Source organism: Larus michahellis, chromosome 3 (assembly GCF_964199755.1).
Source record: "Larus michahellis chromosome 3, bLarMic1.1, whole genome shotgun sequence".
Taxonomy (NCBI): Eukaryota; Metazoa; Chordata; class Aves; order Charadriiformes; family Laridae; genus Larus; species Larus michahellis.
In genome coordinates, this window is record NC_133898.1 from 52,363,932 (window position 1) to 52,388,928 (window position 24,997).

The window sequence follows — 24,997 nt, forward strand, 5'->3', positions numbered from 1 at the left end:
GGTGCTCTAATGGAAATACTTTAGAGACATCTGCTTTAGCAGAAGGAGACAGATCCTCAGCAATTTCTGAGAAATAAGGTCCTGTCTGTGGCATCTGAAGTTAGAGACTCGAAAATTACAAATCGCTCTTGAAAATATTTGCTGGCTACTGAATGTAGAAATAGAGCAAACCACAGTCTCAGAAAACAAAGTGGGAAATTACAGATTTTGTGAAAGTTTTTCATAAAGAAAACTCCTACTGAGGACAATAGATGTTTAGCCTTTAAACCAGAGGATCAGCCCACCAGAAGTGAACATCAAAGCAGTCTATTTTCCATTAACTACTTTCTGCAGCCTACTGTGCTGGATGCAATCTGTCATGCGAGTTTGTAGTCCAGCAGTCAGGAAAGCTACCAGAAGTCAGAAGGCCTGGGCTAATTTCCCAGCACTGTCAGACTAACATATCTAAAAGGGTGCAGTTAATCTCAACACAGTTGTACAAGCCATCTAAGACAAAACCTAGCCCTTAATTTCTATTTTTTAAGCAATTCTGGCTTCATATTCTCTTAATCTTCTTCTGTAAAGTTACCTTTAAACTGATTTACCTCCTCTTCTGGCCCAATTTAAAACCAACAGAATCCAGGGGAAAATACTCCCTCTGGCCCTTCAAAGACTTAACCGAACTCAGAAAAAAGAGTAAGGTAACTTTTGTATGGGAGAAAAACGCTACAGAGTCTCTTACAGAAAATTCACATGCGCTACCCTCACATACCTAGAAGTACAATTGTTTTAGGCTTCAAACTACCCACTCTTGAAGGACAGATCATATCCAGCACACAGAAAGGCAAATGCATCTTATTCTCCAGCAGGCTGGACACTCATCCTCTCAAAATCTAAATGCTGTGGGCAGGCACCAGCTGTAGCCCCTAAGTGAGCACTACAGAGGGCAGTTAACAACCCCTTGAATCACTGCACTCCTGGAGCACAAGCAACAGAAGAGAAGCTTCCCCCCCCCCCGCCTCGCCCCGATCCTAATTTCTAAAACAACAAGCTACCAGCCTTGCTAGGTAGCTCCCTACAGACAGATGGGGGCATTTATCAGGGAGGGGGATGGTGGACTGATGAAGCAATAACACATTAGTGTAAACAAATGCACAATCACAAATTTGGGATTTCTTTCCTACTCCAAACAAGTAAGTGTTAGGACACACAAACTGGCTTCTATTAGCACTTAATACTTTCTTTCTTTGATGCTTTTTTTTTTTTTTAATTTGCTTGGAGCAAGTTTCTCACAGCCCTATTTGTTGCCAAGAATTAATATAGTAATCACTAATGCAAATAAGGAAAAGTTCATTCTCAGAGTAAAAGGAGGATGAATTTGCAGGTTATTAATTACTTTTTGTTTGACCACTTCAGGAAATCATTCAAAATGTAACCTTTATGTAAAGCATAAACCACAATCAGCGTCTAGGCTTGCAGATGGGTCACTTACAGCTGCAAAATGAGCCTAGATATGCAGAGAGTCAATTAAAAAAATATAACTAGATTATGTGTATTGCAACCATCATGGAAGTATGCCCTAGGTTTCTGAATTGTTTTTAAAACCTAGAACTTTTGGCCTAGCAGCACTAGCCACCTTCTTAATACTCTGCTGCTGTGCATCAACTGTGTAGCTGCCCCCCCTCTTTTGTTTGGAAATGAAACGTCGCTAGTGGATTTTTTTGAACCTCTCTTATTTGCTCCTTTGTGGAGTCACCCCTCTGCATAGGAAAGGCAGAGTAGAAATTAAATCACACCTACAAAATGAAGGCTTTGTTAAGGAGAGAAGTATTGCAATTTGCCCAAAGATGGTTAAGGTTCTGAGCCAGCCTTATCACCATATTTAAATGCGATGATCTTTCATATGCGTATTACATAACAAGAGGTTTAGCTTTATCACCAGCGTGCCTCAAACCTGGGTAAACTTTACTCAGTCTGAAAACCCTCCAGCAGAATGTAGATCAGAAGGACTAAAGGATCTGATGGGTAATTAAACCAGAGGGCAAAGATGATTATCAAAAGGCATCACACTATACATTTACATCCTTTTAGATGAGCTGCATCATCATCACAAATGAAAATTAAAAGTATTCTCAGAAAGTAAATACAGAGCCTGCTGGGGCTCTGCTATTAACAAACAAACAAACAAACCGTTGACTAAAATAAAGCTTGATCTGATAAAGCTAACTCCTGAATGGTTACCTTAACTTAAATTTTCCAAATGCCACAAATGACGTGAAAGTTTCTCATCACTTTTCTAAAAATTATGATTGCTTTCACTGAACACTGTCTTTTTGAGCTACCTACAGTATATTTAGAAATCACATCTGAGATCAGAACAGTTCTTACAGTACAGTTTTGCTCTTTAATAAGAGTCCAAAGGCCAGCCGCATACTTGGCTACCTAACTTTTGAGACAGGGGGCACCATTCTCTATTAAAAAGCCTTCAGTTATCAAGCATTTTCAGAGGGCTTATATACAGGATTGGTTTCTGTGCCTAGTATTTCTTGTGTCTTCTGGCATGAAAAAGAGAAGATGAATACATTTGAAATATCAACATATTTCATAACAAAATTCATACCTAGATTAAGTATATTAACATTAAATATATCCCTTTTTATCTATGTGATCACTACTAATAATAGGTCATTCAATAAGTGATCTCATGACTAACTGTGGGAGAATAAAAAGAACCAACACAAAGATAAAAGCCTAAAAATATTAAATGTTGTATGCGTCTCTTGTATTCTATGTCTCTTCCTTGCTTCCTAGACCATGTAATTTTCATGTTTGTGATTGTATTAGATTAGCAAATCAAGTCCTTCATCTCTGAAGGACTGGTGAGCAGTAGTTGCAAATGTAGTCAACAAGGAGAGGAGAGTCTTTTGGTGATGCTTACTGATGAAACACAATTTTGATGTCAAATATGAACACCCAGGGCAGAATGCAAGACTCTGTGATAAATTCTGCAGTCAGAGCAGTTCTTTGGCCCCAATTAAATGTCTACCTCCCTATTTGTAGTATATAGAGATATGGGAGACAGATATTACTGCACCTGAAGTCCCCCCTGCACTCTGATTTCAAGTGCATTAAAGAGTTTTTAGTTGTGCACTACCGTAATTCCTATTCATGCAATGAGCAGTGCTTAATACAAGATCAGGAGCGGTTCTTGGTTTTGATTCCTCACCTGAACAAACAAGCATTCAAAACTGTAGGGTTGTTTTTTTTTAATACAATAAAGATATGTTTAGCCAGTTGGCACAAGCAAAACCAAACATTAATCCTTAATTTTGTAGTAAGATCAAATAACACACATAGGCTGGTGAGTACTAAGGCAGAATACCCTGCTAGTTCCCTTTTTGTCTTTTACAGACAACTCTTCAACTCATCATGTGTTGTCTCAACTGCAGAGCCCCCAAAAAAATACACACTTCCAGGTAAAAAATCCTAGCCAAGACACTGTAGGTTAAACTTAACACCTAATGTCTTACCTAGGACTTCAAAAGCAGTACAGGCCAGCAGGGCTCTAGGAGTATCAGTTGCAGGAACGTACTCTTTAACAAATGAGATTCCATGTTCTGAACCAGCTTCACTTTTGTGGCATGTAATGTTGAAACACAGTGTACTCAGTAGCCTGATTATGAATGAGAAAGGTCTGGATGTCAGCTGCAAGGTCTAAGAAAGCAATGAGTGCAAGCTCCTAATTGTATAGAGATAAAAAAAGGCATTTTACTGGTTGCCGCTCTTTTCACTTTTTCAGCAGCAAGTAATCCCACAGGCCATAGGCACTGTTTTGACACTGTCCAATCACTATGGTAGCTACAGGCAAACTTTCTGACCACCTGTGCTGTCTGGGCCTTAAAGCCCACTGTCATGGAACAGCAAGGGTGGGCTCCTCCACAAGGGAAGCAAGGCAGCAGCTGCCAGTGACAACACAGGTAGGGCAGTGACTGCACTGGTAAGGGTGCAGCCCCACAGTACCTGAGCAAGAGCAGAGTAGGTCTGATGATGGTAATCAGGTTCACACAACAGTCCTGTGATCGCTGGGCAAGTCCATGGTGGTGATGCACGTCCCAGGTCAAAGCAGGAAGTCAGCAAGGCAAGGGCAGAATCAGCAAGGTACCAGGCTCAACACAGGCATGTCTGCAAAGTAGATTAGGCAAGGACCAAGGGCAGGACCTGAGCTTAAATGCATGTCTTGAGCCGAGGGGCAGAGGCCTCCCATGAGACTTTTCACAGCTTTCTCACACAGGTCTTTCTCACACACCAGCTGGACCCAAGGTCACCCAGCTGCAGGCAGCCAAACCCCTTGGGGGTCAGGAGGAGAGCCTGGTAGAACATTCAGGGTGCAGAGTACCACGTGGCTGGCAGGCACCTCTGCCCCTGAGACACTAGCAGACACTAGAGCTTGTATACTTGCCCCCATTGAGCCCTGTCCTGAGCAACCCCAGCAAGTCTGAATGACCTACATTCAGGAGGAACCTTCCCAGGTCATCAAAATGTACCTAGGAGGGCAGCCACACCAGACTCACACAGTGCCATGGTATCCCTACACGCTCAAGCATGACTTCTACAGCCCCTAAGCTTTATGGTACTCTGACCAATTTAAAGTTCAGTGAGACAGGAAAGTAGCACCTCTATGTTTCAACTTCATGCTTCTGCTTTCACTCTATGATTACTGGTGGGAAAAAAAAATAAAAATCTTTTGGCTTGGAAATAATAATAAGCAGCTTCTGCTTATGGTCTAACATTAGGAGGAAAAAAAAACTCACAGAGAAGCTAACAGTTCTTCAGTAGTCAGGATAATTATTACCAACAATTCATAACATACCACAACTAGCACAGCAAAACTCCCACTCTAACTGTATTTAACTTTGTTTATTGAGGCCAACAGAAATCTTTTCTCATATCAAAGCCTGAAGGGAGAATTACCAACAAATTCTGGCACACAGTTACATTCTTTTCAAATACACTATTATACATCATGAGATTCCTGAAACTAGAGAACTTTCCATAAAACTCAGACCACATTATTCCAAAAGGTTTGGGAAAAAAAGAAAAAAGGAAAAAGTGGTAGTACAATTACAGTCAGTACTGTAATGAGAATCAATAGAAAAAGGATGCAGGAATGCCCCTATCATGACAGGACCCCTGGAACGCAAATCAGACAGTGTTGTGTAAAAATTGTGTCTGTTCAGACTTTTAACAACTCGAATCCTGTCTTGCTGCTAATGTATTTGTTTAGCTGGACTGTTGCTACATGCAGAGTATGAAAGAATATATTTATTGGGTTACAAACAGAAAAATACATGCGAGGAGATTACAGTATTGAGTTGTGTATGTCTGACAATACTATTCACTTTGACATAACCTGTATACTAAATAGGAACTAAGTTCCACTGACAGTTGACTCAAAGGAGTTACCAGCACAAAGCCTAAGCAACAACGTTAACACAACAATAATGGACTAAAACCAACAGAGTTTAAATCAGTAATCATTGTACCTTAAAGATAAGTTTACGTTGTACAGTAGCTATAGTGCTTCTTCTGAAATAGATTTCAAAATTAGAGCTAAATTTTCTCTTTGGAATATAAAAATAATGCTTCTTCCTTATGCTAAACACTTCTAAGGACATGTAATTTCAAATGTACTTACGTACTATTCTAAAAACATACATATCCCCAAAGTAGTAACAGTCTGTGTGATGAGTAATAGACCAATGAAAATTAACACCTGATTGCCCTACCTGTACTCTGTCCATTTACTTAGACCTCTTGGGATTACCTTACCAGTATAGAGTGAACTCATGGTGCCACTAGTATCTGCAAAAGAAGCAACAGTGATGTCAACAGGGAATAAGTTTTACCCTGTGTACTTCGAACAACTGCCACTTAGGAAAAAAAAAAGCAAGCATTCAAAATGTCTGTTAGTTTCCCCTTGATTTAGAATTTCCTCCAAAATTATACTGTCCAGAGGCTCACACTCAAACCTTTACTTTGAGGCTAAAGACAGATGTAAGGTCTGGCATAAACCTTAAATGTTTTGTAAATGACTCATTAGATATGGAGGAGAATTCTATGTATTCCAGAAGAGGACTATGCATTTGATGCAGCTCTGAAAGACCCCCAAATAATAGGACATTAAAGCTGTAGCAGTTTTGTACATAGAAACCAATTTTACATCTCTCTGGAATATTTTAGCTACCCTTTTCTCATTCTCTGACACTGAGGAACTATGAAAGTAAGACATATGACAGAAAAGTATCATTTTTTTAACCATGACATCATTGTAAACACTTTAGAAGTACCCATTTTTGTCCAAGACCGGGCACTTTCAGTGTCCTATAGCATAAAGGTCTAACAGAAAAGACATGATAGTTTTGATGACACAGGCAGATGAATTCTTAAATTCTTGCAGCCTTCTTCAACACTTCAGACTGGCCTCTCTTTTTTAGACATAATTTTTTAATGTTCATTATTCATAACTGTGTCAACAAAGTTTTTGTAAAGCGCTCCAAACAGTACTATCTAGAACCTAAATTATATAATAATTGTTTCACAACATTCCATAATTTACTTCTCTATGCTATAGGCTAGAAAAAAAAGGTATACAAAATAAAATGGAACTAAAAATGAGGCATGATAAATTTCTGATTAGAGTCTTCCCACCCCATTCTAGAAATACTGATGAAGTTCTTATGATCTTCACCATACGACATTTCATTAAGATGTATCTTGTTCTCTTATCCATTTTCATCCATTTCCAGTATGAATTGGGTCATCTGGATGATCTAAAAGACAAACACTTGTGAGGAGACAATTAAAACACATGAACATCAACAACGAAAACAACTTTAGAAGTTACAGCCTGTTGCAGGGTAAGATTTTGTGGTCCGTATTACGTAGGTAATTAAACTACCATAACGATGCATTCTGGGTTTAGTGATATATGTTTTATATATCACTATATAGCACCTAATATATCACTATATATAGCACCTATGTTTTGAACCTTAAGTTCTGCAAGTCTCAATGCAAGCATTAAGTTTTATAGCGTCTGCTACTCACTGTTAGTATGGGTCAGGAGATTGATAGTTTTCAGATATAAATCCAATTTTCCAATGCTTATAAAAATAAATAATCCTGGCAGTAATACAATAAGAAGCCTAAGACTGAGATCAGTTTTTGTAACAGTAAAATCTAGAACAATGATTATGAAAACTACACTAACAGAATACTAATCCATATTATTGAAAACAAAAAAGAAAAATAATCCAAAAGAGTGGACTTTCCAACATAATAAACATTAAGGCCACAGTTTTCTGCATAAATACAAAGTTTTGTCCGTGTGCGACACAACTGACTTTACTGTTTGGAATAGTCACCATCCGCAACAACTAAACACACTCTTACGAAAATTTGCAAACTGTATCAGATTTCAAAGCTTGCTCTTAACATTTTGCCTCTATCTTTGGATATCCTCTTTTTCTGCTGCGCAGTCTTTTTTTGAGAGCAGGAACAGACAACAGGCTTTCATTCTTTCATCACATACCTCCCGTATGAGAGGAGAGGTTATTATATAACTTAAAGTACTGAAAATGCTGAAATACAAAACTAAAGATACTATGATTCCAAAGCACATAAGTAGACAAAAACCCATCAGTTCCATAAACATCCACTTCAGTCAACCCAATTCAAAGATTGCTAGAAACCTAAGAAAAGCATACAATTGTTGAAGATTACATAGATGAAGAAAATTTTCACTTAGGTTAAGATGCAGATCAGTAAAGAGATAACCATGGTTCTAAGTGTGTCACTCACTTTCTATGTGACATAAGTATTGACACTTTTTTATTCTGCTACAATTTTTACACTTTGTGATTTAAAATGGGATTTCTACATAACTGTCTAATTTTTCTTGCCTGAAGACATCGATTAAGTAAATTAATTAAGTAAAGATTATTTTTAACTGAATGGGTATGCAAATGTAAGACGTAAGAAAGTTGCTGTAATCTCTGAAACAGTTTCTTAAAAACCACAAGTAATGACTTGAAGAAGGACTTTCATGATACCAGTTTATCAATATATGATCCTATGATGCTGTTAAAAATCGCATGTGCTGTTATTTTATGTTTCTTTGGTACTATTTACAATAACTCTATATAACATGACTTAATTTTATATTTAAAGAAATACATACATCACTGAAATTGATTCACAAAGTGAAATATATCAATTTTTAATAAATAGTTCTGAAGATAAGTGTTTAAATTACAATTCTGGATAAGAAATAATACTTAGTTCTCATAAGTACCATTTATTACAGAAGTAAAGCATGACAAGACTCAGACTCTTTCTCTCCTCAGCAGGGATGTGGGTTTACTCCACACAGTCAGCTGAGACGGGTAGAAAAAGTTGCTTAATTAGAAGTTCCAAAAGTAATAGCAATTTTTGGCTCTTGAAAGAAAGTGCTGCATTTTACAGGAAGGTCAGTTTATTTCACTGGCAGATGATATTTACACGAGTGATGTCATGTTTCAGACTTTTCAACAGATTTCAGTAACAATGGTATAACCCTTAAAATAAAGATATAATCCGCAATCAAAACACAAATCACAATTCAGCATGGATATGCACATTATTCATGGTAAGCAAACTCTTGTAATATACACAACTATAACAAAAATAGGCAAAACTTATAGTTTAAGTCTTAAAAGTCACAGTCAGGAGTATCTATGTTGCAAAAGCACTTCATACCTTCCAGTGTCAAAGGGACAAAACAATCTAGCTATACTGGGATGCTACTATGCTTTAACTGGTATCTTTAACCTAAGTTTTAGTGATTCTGGTCTCATAGCAACCTTAGACCTAACATGACCAGTCATTAACAGTCTGAATACCCTCATCTTTGAGTGATTTCCTCCACAGTCACATTTTACTCTGTAAAGTTCATAAAGTCACAGTTACACTGTACAGTTCAACAAAAGAGGCTCTCATAGACAAAAATTATCTCAATGGTAACTATCCCATCATCTCAGTTTGCTACCTGTATACGTGTATTCTTTACTGAGGAGGATGGTGGAATCTTCTCCTCCGGTCTGGATGTCCCGATCTATATTCTCTACCTGGAGGGAGCAGAAGAATTAAATATTTTTAATTAACATTAAAGCAGGACAACAAAAGCTTATTCAGATAGGCTGCAAGAAAAAATACATTTACACCTATACATATATAGGCTTGCTACCTCAGGCAAGACTTTTAAACTCAAAGCATAAATATTATGAAGTACTGCAATGCAAAGTTTTATATCTCAATAACAGAAGCCCAACCTTAGTTTTAAATTAGATACTTATGATCTGTTTAACAAGCATCAGAACAGATGGACACTCAGAATGGGATACACAAAAGTCAGCGTGCTAAATAGGAAGCCTTCTAAATTAACAAACAAGAAACACTAAGGAAAAATCTACTTCACTGTGAGGCTTAGATGTCCTGCTCTGAGTTACATGGATGCACTCTCCATTTGTGACACACAGCCAAGAAATTTATGAAGAGAACTTTAAATAAATAAATATAAAAAATCAAAACAAAACAAAAGAACCGCAACCCCCTGAAAATCCAAAACACCCACAGCTGAATTCCCTTCTCTCAAAATACAGCTAGAGGATGAGCTGTTAATTACAACAGATCAGTGGTTAGCATTCACCATAAAATGAGGGATGCCTAAATTCATTTCACGTTCCACCTGAGGGGATTCAAACCACCACCTCAGAGAAACAGCAGTGCTTCTTAGGTTTATGCTTTCTGGGTGGAGGCACTCTTTCCTCCACAGGCTACATAATGAAGCAACCCAAATACCTCTCTAAATATTAGCAAACTTTGGAAAAAGAAACTTTGTCAAAATGAGTCATCTTAGCAGATCAGTTCAAAAGGAGTTCTAAAATATTGCAGGGCTCTTTTGTAAGGACAGATATATTTTTCCAATAAATCTTTTTTACTTATAAGAGAGACAATTTCACTGCACTTATGGGATCATGTTTTAAGAGCATCCAGAGGGTAGTAAATAGGGCTAGAGTAGAAGAAGCCAAGATGAATTAATAATGCTACTGAAACACATTTATGACACAGTTCAGCACAGTTACTGAGGAACACACTTTGTGGAATACATCTAGTCATAAGATCTCTGGAGTTGGTCAGAGATGACCCAAGCCCTGAACTGCAGGCTTCTAGAGATAGTCACAGTAACAACGACCGGATTTGGTTCTGCTCACAGTCAGCATGCACGCTCTGTATTTTAGCTTTACATTTTGTGTACAAAATCAGTCTTATCTGTGAATCAAATGAAAGTATCTCACTCTCAAGCATAGAACAGTGGCAGCTGAAACACATTAAAGACTTTACTGTATTTATTTATTATTTATCCTTCCTAATCACATCATCAGTCTTCTTTGAAAACCTCACCTGAAAACACAGAAGAAATTTAGGCTCTGCAGACTTAATAATTGATCTTTCTTAGACACTTACCTTCCTTTTCCTTATTTTCTTCAATCTACTTGTATATGCTGTAACTCGTAATAATAAGGAAAAAAACCTGAATTATGTTAGTTCAACAGCGTTATCCACAGTGAGGCTTCATTGAAATGTCTGTTCTGTTCAGGAAGTGAGGTCGTTGAATTACTTAAGATTAATGCCAAGACAAGATAGAACTTGCATTTATATTACTTAGGCAATGATCTGGAAACTGAGACCCTGACCTAGAAAACCACTTAAGAATGTCTTTAACTTTATTCATAGGCTTAAGTGTTTTGTTGAAGTATGAACTAAGATCTGCAGCTAAAGACTTCAGACAGACATTTCTGTGCAGCTGTGCCAATTTGTTTTAGAACTATTACAATTTTAAACACAGTTCAGCTGAGTCCAAGCATGGAAAGTTCAAATATCACATGAAAGCTTTTCCCTGGAACACTGTGAGTAAAAGATGACTCCAGATTATAATGCTACACTCTACCCCACCTTGCAGAGTTAGTTTTTGCTAATGGTAGCACGCAACCAGAACTGACACAAGTTTTGTTACTGACTGCTGTGGCCACAGGGTAACTGCACACATACAAATGCAAACTGCATATAGACACAGAGCTGTCACACTGCCGATAAAGACGATTCCAAATACGCATGTATTTTTTACCTTGTGGTTGAGGATTTCTCCATAAGAAGCCCCTCATCTGGTTATGATATGGAGGAACAAAAGAACTTCTGTGTGTTTGTTGGAACCTGGGATTAAATTCTCTTTGTTGTGTTCCTGAAAAACAGTATTTCCTAAGCAACTCTGACTGTATATAAGATTAAATGAAGAAAAAGAGAGACGCCATATTCTTTTTTGGGAAACAACATTTCTTAGTTTTATGCCAAAATACTTCTGCACAATTATGATTTTTTCCACACTAAAGTCAGCCTAATAAGCATGGTTCTTCTCCTCATTTCCATCTATGCACATCATGATTACAAGCTGTTAACAAGAGTATTTAGAAACCAGATCAAAATTTTATGACACAGATTTGGAGACTGCAGTCATTAAAACAAAACAGAAATCTCTGTTCAAATTGAAATCACTAATCATAATTAAAATGTACAGCTCTCAAGCAACAGCAGATGCTAACAAGGTCTGGTGTCATAAATCACCAACAGATACCCTTAGTTTTGAATGTCCAGCACCAATACGGTGCAGTAACACATCAGAAGTTTTGCTGTCACATAATGCAAAGTACTGAAGTAGCAGAAAATAATTTCTGTCTCTTGTAATTTGCTCAAGGAATTTTGAAGGGGTATTTTTTTTATCCTCACAGACATTATAACAGTGATCAAGTATTAAGCAGGTAACAATACCAGCATAAACACTGAGATTCAGTGTGAATTATTTCAAAGCCTCAAAAGCCTCAACTTTGAGGCTGATCTGTGAATGGTGCTGAAAACCTTTTAGATTTCTTTTTTCCCCTGAAAGTCAGGGAGATCAGGTGGGAAAACCAATGTCTGTAGTAAACTGAGGCATAAAGTTGGGGCAAAAAAGCTCAAGGTCTTAGGCAAAAAAAGGCCGTTCTCCAGGTTGCCCAAAAGCTTTCTTTTATTTTGAACTGTATCAACCAGTCCAATAAGGAGCACTCTCTCTTCAATGCCTCGCTCAGACCTTCAACTATCAATGTTAAAATAACTCCCCTGAGGGAAAGGAAGAAAAAAATCTCTGAGTCATCTAATTCCTCCAATAAAAATAACTTTAGTCACTGAGTAAATAGCAGTGATGTTTCTGTCGGTGAATGTATTTTATTTACTGCATATATCTCACTAACTATGTAGCTAGATGGAAATATACTTTTATCCAAACTTGGGTAATCAAATTCACATGAATTCCAAAAACCAGGAAATGTTTTCTTAGATGTCTCCTTTGGTTTCTTGGAGAAAGACTTAACGATTTACTTAGCTTGATGGGCTGCCTATGTAAATGCTGCTGCTGTTGAAGGATAATAGACCTCATCAATATATTGACTTTATTGAAAAAATTAACGCAATGCCAACCTGTGATAAATCCATCCCCTCTTGGTCTGCTCTGTATTGTTCTCTTCTTCGCTGTGCAGGCCTTGCAAATGAAAGACTTCAGATTGTGGAAGGGTGCATACAAAGACTCCTGCAGACAATAGGGTTAAAAAGCAATGACTGTTCTGCTTTTCTCTCTTCAGGCGTAGCACAAATCAACCGCATATACAACAAAAAAAAGAATTTTCTTAGCCCACACTCATACATATATGAAGGTGGTAGATCTGGTTCGCATTTTTTTGGGAAGCAATGTTCAAAAATTTCATATTACAAGTGGATCCTAGGAGGGATGAGTAGGGGACAAAAGGAATGTTCTCCCCTTTCTCAGTGAAGTTTGGTTTTCTTCTCTGCTCACATCTGTAAATCACTTGCTTTTCCTATTCTATTACCTTGCACTTGTAGATATACTTAACTAGACTTCTCTCAGCAATACCTCAGGCAGAGATGGTTAAAGCCTCCAGATAAGGCCTGATGAAATCATGGAAAACACACCAGTGAAAATCAAAGTATCTTAATCTCATACATTAAAACAAAACTTAACATACAGTTAACAAAACTTAACAATACATCAGCCCCAACTCCTGACTGATGAAATATAATGAAGTCTAAAGAGAAATGGGGAATTAAATAGAAAAGTTTACCTTGTGGTGTGATGACAAGTTCTACTATAAAAAGGACAAGCTGAAGCTATTTAAAGACACAATACTAAGAGATGTGGTATACCCTTAACTTTCACTGATTTCAGTGAGCTTTGAAGTATCAGATCTTAGAATCTATTTATTTTTTATTGATTTTTACTGGGCATATGGGTAATAGCACACATTAAAAAGAATTATGAAAAGACAGATTTTAGAGCAATAGCATAATTTGTGGTTTTCATAAAACTGAACCAATTTTTACAGGATGACAATTCCTTTTTGTAACGACCAAGGTGGAGGGTGAGCAGGAAGGAGGGGAGAAGATTACAGGATAAGGTAAAAATCCAATAGGTGGCAAGACTACAGCAACTAGAGAGGTTTCTTAAATTAGAGGCAGAATCTGAATCCCTGAACCCTCCCACGAACTTTCCTAGTACATTTTTTAAGTTAACAAACCTCTTTATAGAGCCTTAAGCAAAACTCACAGATATTTCTTTTTTTTCACACAAATGAGTACATTCTGTGAAGAACACTCACTAACTTTTCATTATATTCTTGGGAGAATAAATTCAGAATGTGTTGATGAAGGCTGGATGAAAGGCATGATCAGAAAAGGACAAAACATACCAGTTATGCTGACCCCATTAGGTAATTTGGTTTTAATTTAAAAAAATTGATCATGAACATACTCATTAGTAAGAAGCACAATAAAAAGGCTAATAAAGTGATAATATCATTGCCTCACTGCTTTATGAGACTATTATATCCAATTTTCTGTGTGGATAAACAAACTAATATGATTACCGTTATGAAAAACAGATAACTAGCATAATATGAGCTTAGCATATTTTTTTAAAAAAATCAAGATGCCTCTATTTTTGATTCTTATCAGAAGCTTTCCATTTTTTATCTTTAACAGCTGCTAGGCTACAAAGAGCTGAGCTACAGAAAAACTTGCCCACAAATATATCAACTGCATTTTATTTATACATTTTCTTCTTGTTGGTACAAGAATCTGTGGGAAGCAACCCTAAAATGTTCAAAATTTCCAGTATACATGTAAATATTTAACTGAGATGCCATTTCTACTGTAATTTTCATAAAGCTATTAACTGTATTTAAGCCCATCATAATCAAAACAATGCTGATTCTGAGATATCCTGAACTCCCTCAAGTAACGTAACCGTCCAGATCATAGAGAAGGGACCTTAGGAGTTAGGAGACAAGCATCAAACACCAAAAGGAGTAACTTTTTCCTATTACTTACCTTTTCTATGACAAAACATCCCATCTAGAATAACCTTTTTTTTTCTGAATACAGTGCTGTTGCAGTTATCAGATTAGATTTATGGTGCTCAAGGGTAGGTTGTTAACAAAGAAGCGCTGAAAGATCTTGGCTTCCAGTGGTACATTAAGCTCTGCCAGGAACTAAGTACCAGTTTTATTTATTAAAGTTGAACTTATAATAATAGGAAAAACCAATCACATATGCTTGTTGCCTTGCCAGTGTCCCCAGCTAAACTGGCATCTCTTGGCAATTCTCCCAAAAACAGATTCTTGCCTTAAACTGATAAGCTGGAAAGTTATATGTACCATAAAAACATACCTAAAAAAGAAAAAGATATTTAATCTACTCTAAAAGTTCACAGGGACTAGACTATTTTTCCCCACAACAGAACAGTTTATCTGAGGTTCGGTTAAACTAGAGTATCAGGATTTTAAAAACCCTAACCTAGATATTTTAGTTGATCAAGCAAATTTCCAACTCTGTTCTAGGGATCTAAGCATCTTTCAAGACAGGTTAAAATATAACTTTAACTTGACCACTTCAAGATTTTCAAATGTTAGCTAAAACATACTACCTAACATGTTTAAAAATACTTCTCAGCCAATACAAATTTTGTACATATTTAGATACATATTGTAAAAGTTATTCATTAACCTGAATTCTACACAAATGGAAAATAAGTATCAGTTTCACATAGATTTGTATAGTTTATTTTGTTCCATTTATTTTTTAGACACTATTGTTCTGCAAAAGTCCTACATGAAAAACTGGATGAACCACTGGCCCAATGCAAAAATCTACTGAAATCAATGGAGCAATTAATGGGAACCACAGGATTTGGATAGAGGCTATAGTCCTAATCATATGATTGATTCCATATGGAAAGGATTATCATCCTTTTCTATGCTGAAAACACATACATTCCACCCACCCACAAGCGTTCCACTCATCACTCCAGATCAGGACAGTATGTAATTGGACACAAAATTAGAAAAGAAAACTAATTATACAACAACTGATATTGAATGCATGAGATTAAAATCATTCAAACCCAAACCCTTTTTTCTCTGTAATCAATTCTATTTATTTTAACCTCAAGTGATATATGTATCAGCAAGTAAAAACATTTCAAAGGTAAAATTTTCAAGAGTAATTAAACAATACAGGATTTTCAGTTCCACATTGAAAAAGAGACACATTAATTGAAGGCCTTAAGAGCTATCTACATAGATGAGTATAGACCTATCCAAGCATCTCTTTACATATTCTGTGCTGGTGGGGCACGAGCCAGGTCTGGTCTGAGGCTTCACTGGTGCATTAGTAGAGCCTTGTACCCAGCCTAGCAGACGCTACCTCTGAGCCTGGACATGATGCCACCCAAGTACGCCAGATATGGCACATACCCAGCAAGACTCTGCTGATATCTCCCTGCCATTGCCTGGGCAGACATGTTTTAAGTCATACTGGTTTTTTGGTAACATAACATGCAAATTGTACAAATCCCCAGCTTCTTAAAAGTGGGACTGAGAGCTAAATAAATACTTAAAGGCACAGGAAGGTACTTGGTGAGATTCTAATAAAATACCTACATATATGCCTTCCTCTGATTTCCTGTTCCTCTTTGAATTCACCAAACCTTCATCTCAAACTTCAGGTTCCTTAATACCTTTAAAACCATCATTCTTAAACACTTTAAAAATTACACCCAGTACGCTTATTTAAAGGCATTCTTAATATTTTGCCTAAAATCTTACAGGAAAAAGATCTCATTAATATCTTAGTACTAGAAAACCATTACAGGCATTTTCATTTTTTGAAACTGAACCATTTTGACACTTCTTTATATTATTTTCTGACTAGTGGAAACAAAATAAAAGGTAACATTATAGCTTCCTTCATGGTCTCAGTATTTCTACCTTTTTTTTGGTGGAGAGAATGAAAGAGGAATAAGGAAGAGAGGGAAAATACAAAGAAAGGGGACCAGTGTAAACATGAATATTAAAAAAAACCAACAAACATGGCCAGCTATATTTTATAAAGAATACAGAACTATCTAAGAAGATGCAATTACTCACATTGCCTTCCAAAAGCCCTTCCAAAGAGCAACCTCGGTGCGACTGCTGGTATTTTTCTTGAAAAAGTTTCCCATCAAACATTTCCCAAGGCATCAAATCATCCATCCTGAATGGAAAGCCACAGGCACTATTGGCCAAGAGCAAAGTTGTAAGGCCACGAACAAACACAGCACCAAGATGTACAGCTCTGGAGTCCACTTGCGGAAGCTGTTAAAATTAAAAAAAAAAAAAAAAAAAAGTAGGCCTCACAAATCAGGGAATATAAGCAACCTTACCATCATATATAACCATGAGAACAACAGAGCAAATGATAAACAGTCCCAAAGCTGTGACAATGATGGTCCTCTATTGCACAGTAGGATTCATCAAAGGATTCTGTATTTGTCTTAGTTCAATAAGTGAAAGAAGTGAAGTTCATTTAAACAAATACAGCATCTCACTCAAGTTTGTAATACAGATAAATTCAAAATGAAAATGTAAATACAAAACAAATGGCTGTTCTCCATAGTACTTCTCAAACATTAGCAGTCCCCTGGAAAAAAATGTTAGTGGAATGCAAAACATGAACTGGGAGTATAAAATGATGTGTACAGTGATCCATTGACCTTCCGCAGTTTGATCAACTGGGAAATGTTACAGCACTTAGAAACCATTTAAATTATAAGATTTGACAAAACAAAGTTTATTGTGCCCAGACCTTTATTTTAAACACTCTGAAATTTCCTCTGACTGTAGTCTGAAAGTCAAATTATTTCATTTCAACATAGATGTCTCCAGAAGAAATACCGGAATGGTATGACAACATCCAGAAAATGCAAAATGAGAAACTCAACAAGACAATTAAAACTTATGGCCAAAATAAACTTGATGGGTGAATTTAACATCCTGCTGTGGCAGAACATAGCAAACTATAAAAGCCTTGAATCCAATATGGGAAAAACTGTGATTTTAAGTATCGTGTAAACAGTACAAAGCTCCTCAGTGGGGAATGCCTCTTCCACAGTCTGTACTGAAGCAGTCTGTCAGGATCAGGTGGGATTCATAACAATGCAGCCATCAGTACTGTAACCCATGGCAGCTGCTGTACCCTTACAGTAGTTTTCCTTACAGTCTAAGTTATACCAGGAATGGAATTTCACCTGAAATAGTCCAGAACAGAAAGGACAAATATGTGGCTCAAATTTGTCTTAGCCCTAGCTCCTGAAGAGCTGTAAATTTTTTGTTTGAAATGCAATGGAAGGGGTTGGCCCATTATTACTATATGTACAATAATAACATGTTACATCTTGAGAGATCCACAAAAGACTTAAAGGTACGAACATACACCATTGGTGTCCTATTTTAAAAAATGACAAGTAGCAGCAGACAACACGAAATGTTGTACTAATGGATCAGAACTTTTACCCCCATAAGGTCCACATAACAAAATCAGGAACCCTTTGCTAGCAACACGGATCTACAAAACTTCTTCCAAAAGAGAAAAACCACAATAAATAATTTCGACAATATTGCTAGAACCTGGTCAAGCACTTAGGTTTTCTGTATTATTATGCAATGAGATGAAGTCTGTTGTACAATTTAACTACATGAAAATGGCTTCCGTGATGGGGTTCCCCCTAACCAGAGGCAAGGGGCAGTAGGGTTCTGTGAAGCCGACTTGAAGATATGAGGTGTACCTCTACTGGCTGTTTTTTCTACAGTGTAAAAGCAAAAGAGGACCTCGAGATGCTGATGCAGGCAAAAAATATGAGGCAGGGTGGGCCAGAGCCCTCTTTGAAGACATTCTTCTGCCTCTAGTGATTCCTGGAAAGGCATCAAGCTGGCCACCAGGGCACTGACCCAACATGACATTCAGTATTTTAAATTCACCCCCCACTTCAGATAACTGAAGGCAATCACTGACCTCCAGAAAAATGCAGAAAACACAAGTCAATTTGAGCAGTCATTTAGAAAATGAAAGGCCCATCCTTTTCTGACTGTGACACTCATGCTTGAGTAAGGGAGACCTCCTTCTTCCCTCCCTTTAAAATAAACGTATTTTCAGTATGGGATCAAGCTATTTAGTTATTGTCTCCAGATGTAAGCTATCATTTTGCCAGCTGAGACTAGTAACTACAAGCACACTCATAACTCTTGCTCTGGCAAGTAAAGCAGGTTTTTGCAAACCACTGAACAATGCTGAAAGGTACTTGAAAGAGGAATGTGGTTTAAGTAAACCAGTATTATTTGTAATAAAGTAGAGTGTAAGACTGCACACAGCCCGTTATCATGTTTCTTGTATCGCACTAGCCAGATTGTTTCTGATCACCTGATCAAATCTCAAGACCTGCTAAGGAAATGAGTCCACATCATCAAAAGTTTTACGACGAAATCTGCTTGGTTTGTGATCACAAAGAAAGACTTTTTGAGCAGAAGAGTAAGAACTGCTGGGAATATTCAGAACTCCTTTTTTTAATAAACTAATCCAGCTAGGGAATTCTTTCATAATTTATACACCCTGGTCTCTTTCTCAATGCAACAATAAATTGAACTTTAAATAACTTCAATAAAATACTTTAGAACACTTTGACAAGCACTAAATGTAGGTAAAGTTTTGCTCTTAAAGGTGTAAGGAAAATGGATGTGTCAAGCTACAATTAGCAGTAGAGTCCAAGAGTGACCGTAGCACACCAACCAGCTGAATCCAACTTGGTCAAATTTATATGAATGTGATTTATACCATCAATAGTCTCTTTATTATAGATCAACACAAATTCCCTGTCATACAAATCAGTATTTTCTGTCACTGAACTATCAGTAAGTACTGATAACGTCAAAAGATTTAATTGCTGAAAACAAACTTCCATTAAGAATAATGAAAACAAGTACTTAACCTGCTGAAAAGAAAACAGTAAATGCTGGCATCTGCAGCAAGCAATTTCCATCTTCTAATTTAATGGCTGTGTACCTTATGACTATTAATTCATACCTTTTTGTCATTTATTGACAAAACTGCTTTTACTGTCCTTTTTAATCCCACTGGTACCAAGGATCTAAAACAGCTGTTAGAACAGATTACTAATACTATTGTGGAAGCTGGATGCCATCTGGGACATAAATCTTAAAATAAAGCTTTTATATCTTTATTTTATTTTGAAAACTCTAAGCATATACCCCAACACGAATATGTGATTTTCTTCAGTGACGTTATTCAAGTTAGTGCAAAACAAATGCATACGTATTTGCAGAAAAAGTGTCTAAATGAGAATTTGAAAAATTTTGCTTTTGATGGTGACGCACAAAACAGTAAAATATAGAAGAGGACCTTGAGTGCTGTCTCAATCTGGAGATCAGTGCAGTACTGTCACTAATGGTAATTGTTACTTACTGCCTAAGTGAGCATGAAGTCTGAGCCACCAATACAACCCTAGTTGTGCTCTTTTCAACTCCACTGGACACATACTGGTTAAAAAGATAAAATAATATTGCTGGTGACAGGTTTCACAGGTAGAAGACTTCACTGACTAGGGATATCAATCCAGAACTTTCCTAAAACACTGAAGTATCGGGGGTGGATATCAGGTCAGGCTTGTTTTTTTAATGGAAATCAATATCAGCAAGACCAAGGCAAGAACTATTAACAGTGATTTCTTTTCCATGTCCGGCATTGAAAAACAAGGAAAATGAAAGCACAGTGAGTCTGTAACAATAAGCCTGTGCACATGGCAAACCACAGACTTGCTTTGCCATGGGAATGCTCACAACTGCTTGGTGCCTGCAATGCAAAGACATCACGGCGAGGAGAAGTGGAAAATTCCAAAAGAAAAGACGGCTTGCTTCCAGGGCATTTCACCCTAGAGATTACTTCTTATTGGAAATTGTGTCTGTTCTTTTTACTATTTTTATAAACTCAGGACCCCAGTGAATCATGTGAGATACACCCCTGTGATCTCACTGCTGCTACTTCTACCACCAGCTGATGACATTTGTGTGTGAGAGACGGGGAGTGCGTGAGAACTGCTCCTCCTGCACCAGCTGCCTGCCCTGTGCCCCTGCTGCTGCTCCTACCAACAAGCAGCTCCCCACCCTCTCAGGGTCTGGGGGAAAAGATTACTTTTCCTATTTGCCAACATTAACTGAGGACTGAGAACAGAACTGAATGCCCACGGTCCTCTGGTATCATTGCAGCAGAGGTTACTGATATTGTGCTTAGAAGGCCTGAGCTAAACTGGGTAAGCCCACTTGAAAAGAGCAAGAGAAGTGCTATAGCACCCACATCACTAATGAATAATGTTTTTTCTAACAATTTGGGAAATGTCTTTGCTAGAAGAGCCGTCATCATAGACTCATCTCATATCACACCTTTTTCTGCTCTACAAACACAGGGCTATAGCCTGTGGACCACAAGTTCAGGCTGATCTCTGTGCTTGTGTGCATCCTTGCTAACCACACAAAGAGGCTTTGCAAGAAGGCAAGTGTTTGCTCACAGGAGCAGTTTGCAAATCTTACACCCAGAGACTGTACATCCTGCTGAAGAGTTTTTACTTACAGGAAGAAAAATACATGGATCTTGTATATGAAACACAAATTTCCAGTTCAAATTACATCTAATTAAATAATAATTAAAAAATAATCAGGATCTAAAAGTACCTTTATGTTTTAAGGAAATGCTACTAGTCCTCTGAGGCTTCTTTGTGGATTCACAACTGATTTTTTGATAGAGGTGTAAACTTTATCCTATACACTTTGAAAGCTGCACAAGCTATTTTCAGGAACATACTAAAAAAACCCCACAACTCCGTCATCCTTTTAATAGAATTTGAACCCTCTAAACTCCATAGAAAACAAATAGGTTCTACCGCACTTGAAATGTGAGGGCAAGTATCTGAACATGCCAGATGTCAGCAGACAGAAATGAATGCCAGAAGTGTACCCACCGGCAAAGCGTGTCACTGTCTTCATTTGTAGAAACCAAGGAGAAAGGTAAAGATATGATAATAATTTTACAATTCTTTACTTGTGCTACTTAACACGTCATCTGTATCTCAATGCACTAAATACTACATTTCATTTAAGAACTGGTTCCTTTAGTAGGATTTTCAACATTCTGGGGATGCACTTTTTCAATGCAAAAAAATGGTATTAATAATTGTTATTCGGGTTAAAGTTGTTCTTATGCATTTCATTTTTTTCCCTAATCTGCTGCCTTCTTCCTGTGGTTGAGCTGAATACAGAATATATGGCATGGCTAACATTTTGAAATATAAATTTAAAAAGAAATAACTTGAAAATTATATAAGGCATTTTTCCCTCCCCTCCCCCCTTCTCCACCCCACCCACCCTCAAAAGAGCATACTTGTTTCTGTTATGAAAACACAATACTCAAGTACAGTTTAGTATTTGCTAATTCCTAGTTAAAATTAATCAATTGCAGAACACCAATTAAAAATCAATTAAATTTGACCCAAGCAATAAACTGCTGGAATTCAAGTGATGGTGATCAAAATCTGAGTACTTTCCTAGTTTAACCGGTTCTTTTTAGATCCATTTGAACTCAGTCAGTATATTATCAGTATACTACTTCTTACATTACCTCCCCCAAACCCACCTGTATCCTTAAATGATCAAATATTTAACCACAGGCAATTTATGCTTGAGCAATAAAGGCAGCAGGTAGATCCTATCTCAGGAAATTGTCATTAAAACAGTAAGGCTTAGCTTTGCCTAGGAGAGGCAAGGCACATTGTGTTCCAGATACGTAAACTGTCAACTGATGACAACTTCACTGAAGTTAAATTCTCTGCAATGGAAAGTATCACGAAACAACTTATTTTGATCAAAAGACAGAGTGCTTTCCTGAATTTCAGATCTTCCTGCCTCCAGCCATTAGTAGAAATTCCCAGTGTGAGTTGTCAAAAGACACTAAAACCTCTGTGCACTGGAGTTTTATGCTCTGTTCTTGAGCAAAGATGTCCTAAACTGGTGCAATGGTTGTGAATTTAAGGAGCGTTATCCTACAGAGACGGCTGGTGAAATAGTAAGTTTACTTGCCATCCGTCAGCTTTAAGCAATAGGCTGCTGGAACGTAGTACATCACCGGTTTCCTTGACCTGTCAAATTGAGCAGGGAGAGGAGCAGCAGTATTTTGAAAACATGACAAAGGTTTATTCTGATAAAAGATTACGGCTTAAATTAAGCTCTTCCTGCTTAAACAAGGCGTGTGCAAAGAAAAATGGGGATTGAAAAGAGATCCTATGAGGGCATCTGCTGCAACAGAAACTAGAAAAACCAGTTTTTAAACACTTCTAGGGCTTTGCAGTAAATATTTAGCAGTAAACAACCCAATTGTTTAGTGTTTATATGTTGAGAAAAGTTTATTTACTGGGTTTTATCAGAAGTTTGATGTAAAACGATACCTCTGTGGAACAACACTGTTATTTACATTAAGCTGAAACCTCCAGTGAAGTCAACCTAAAAAAAGGTTCAAAATTGCTTTTACCTTCAAGCACCCTACAAAATAATACCACAAAAGTACTACTGCTAACCAATCTGCAATCAGATCAAAATCTCCTGCAGTTCCAAATAGATTGCTTCTCATTTCTTGTTTAATTTTCAAAAATATTGGCCTTTATCAGAGCTCTTAGCCATACCTACAACAAAACTCAGCATAAATGACATTTCTGTGATGATGAATATCACCGGTTAAAAAGTTTCGCCCCTTCAGCTTATTCGTACATGGTTATGTAATAGACAGTGCACTAGCACCTACAAAAAAGATTAAAATAACATTACTTTTCTTATTTTAGCCACATCTGCTTGACTCAGATCTAAAAGATTACTGGGCTAATGGCAGTCCATAATACATGTGACATTGACAGAACATTCACATAAATTTTGAGTTATAGTCATCAGGCTAACCATCTGAGTGTAGCCCAGCCAGCGGCCTCATCCTTTCTATTAAAGTGAATCGATTCATTAGGATTTTAATTCTTACTGTCTTAAATACGTGCTTGTGTTTTTGGTGACATACTTATCTTTGAACCTCCACACCTTTCCCTCATGTAGGATTTATTTGGTAGCAATATATATTTTATTTGTTTGTGACTCTGAAAACTCTTATGACCACATTTTTTACCCTTTTTTTTGTTTTCATATATTAGTTAAATGTTGTGGAATTATGAGAAGGGGAAGTATTGGTAGCTCCATCTGTCTTGCAACTAATAAAGTTTGGCCTTGCTGGGGGACAAAATGCTGACAGACTCTTGGTACATCCGCAGCAGGAACTGATGGGCTCCTCTATGTGCTATGTCACTGGCATCTGAAATGGTTCACTAATTATTTGAAATTTTTTCCCATGCCTGTAGCAATGTCTCCCTCTCACATGGATGCCCTAATAATGTGATGTCACATTAAAGCATCCTCCTGTTGGGCAATTTAGAGAGCCTTCCCCTTCTCCCCAGCTGTCCATTTAAAGCAATCAGCAGTAATTTATTTCTCTCAGAGACTCCTACATCTCTGTCAAATGTGGCTGAAATTAGCCAACATATTCAGAAGTTATTAGGGGACACAGAGAAAAAATTAAAGAACATAACAAAAGGTCACCTCCCTCTCTTAGTTCCAGTAACTTTCCATTGTAAGCCTTCAAAGATCATACTTCTTCCACTCCCTTACTTTCTGACAGTCGCTATATATTTCTGTATTCTACTCCACACCGCCTAGCTCCTTTACCAAAATCTTTAAAATGAGGGGCTTCATTTGCCACTACCTGCATCTTGACCATACTCCTAAAGTCCTTATCCACACCTTACCCCAGCCTTTTCCCTTTGTTTAATCATAGGGACTGGTTCACAGAACAAAGTTTTTTGGAGTAAAAATTCTGCCACCAACACAACTCCTGGGCAGAGTGTGCTTGGCTGCCTTTGCTAACACAGTGTGTCCTTCCACAGCCACACATTATACTGGCAAAGGACAGCTGGTTTGGCATGCAGCTGCTCAGCGGGCTGCTGTCTGGTGGCCTATCTTGTGGACATTTTTTGCAGTGTACTGTGAAACCATTGCCGCGGATTAAGACATCATTGTGACTGCAAAGAAATTTTGATAGGTGGGAGTTCACTTCTAAAACTGTCCAAGGATTAATTAGCCAAGCTTAAAAATTAGTTTTGTGTTTTTTCCTCCCCAGAGTCGGAGTAGATGTTTAAGATCTATTTAATTGTCCTAATGTATGGCCATTCCCTCTCTTAAACTGTTTTGAGTATATACTTTTTAGGGGCCCGATATATTTCCCACTGAAACCAACAGAAAGACCAGTGAACTTCAGCAGAATTAGATTAGGCAAAATTTAGTATGCCCGAAGCTCTGTAGCTTCCAGAAATATTATGACAACTGTTACTAATGTCATGTCTGGTATATGAGCT

At 37.3% G+C, this 24,997-nt stretch overlaps 1 protein-coding gene across 4 annotated transcripts in view; it reads right to left on the reverse strand.

The window, feature by feature from the left end:
• Positions 1-4,881: 4,881 nt before the first annotated feature.
• The window catches only part of FAM120B (family with sequence similarity 120 member B), a 52,754-nt gene continuing 32,638 nt past the window's right edge, over positions 4,882-24,997 (reverse strand). For 3 of the 4 annotated variants that reach the window (XM_074580180.1, XM_074580178.1, XM_074580181.1), the window contains 5 exons: positions 16,605-16,811; positions 12,586-12,694; positions 11,204-11,317; positions 9,065-9,143; positions 4,882-6,809 (listed from right to left, as the gene is read on the reverse strand). In XM_074580180.1, the coding sequence (XP_074436281.1) occupies positions 9,082-9,143; positions 11,204-11,317; positions 12,586-12,694; positions 16,605-16,811 (492 nt within the window). In that variant the 3' untranslated portion in view covers positions 4,882-6,809; positions 9,065-9,081. Of the gene's footprint in view, positions 6,810-8,476; positions 8,595-9,064; positions 9,144-11,203; positions 11,318-12,585; positions 12,695-16,604; positions 16,812-24,997 lie in introns of those variants that run through there. The other variant, XM_074580179.1, reaches the window with a different exon arrangement.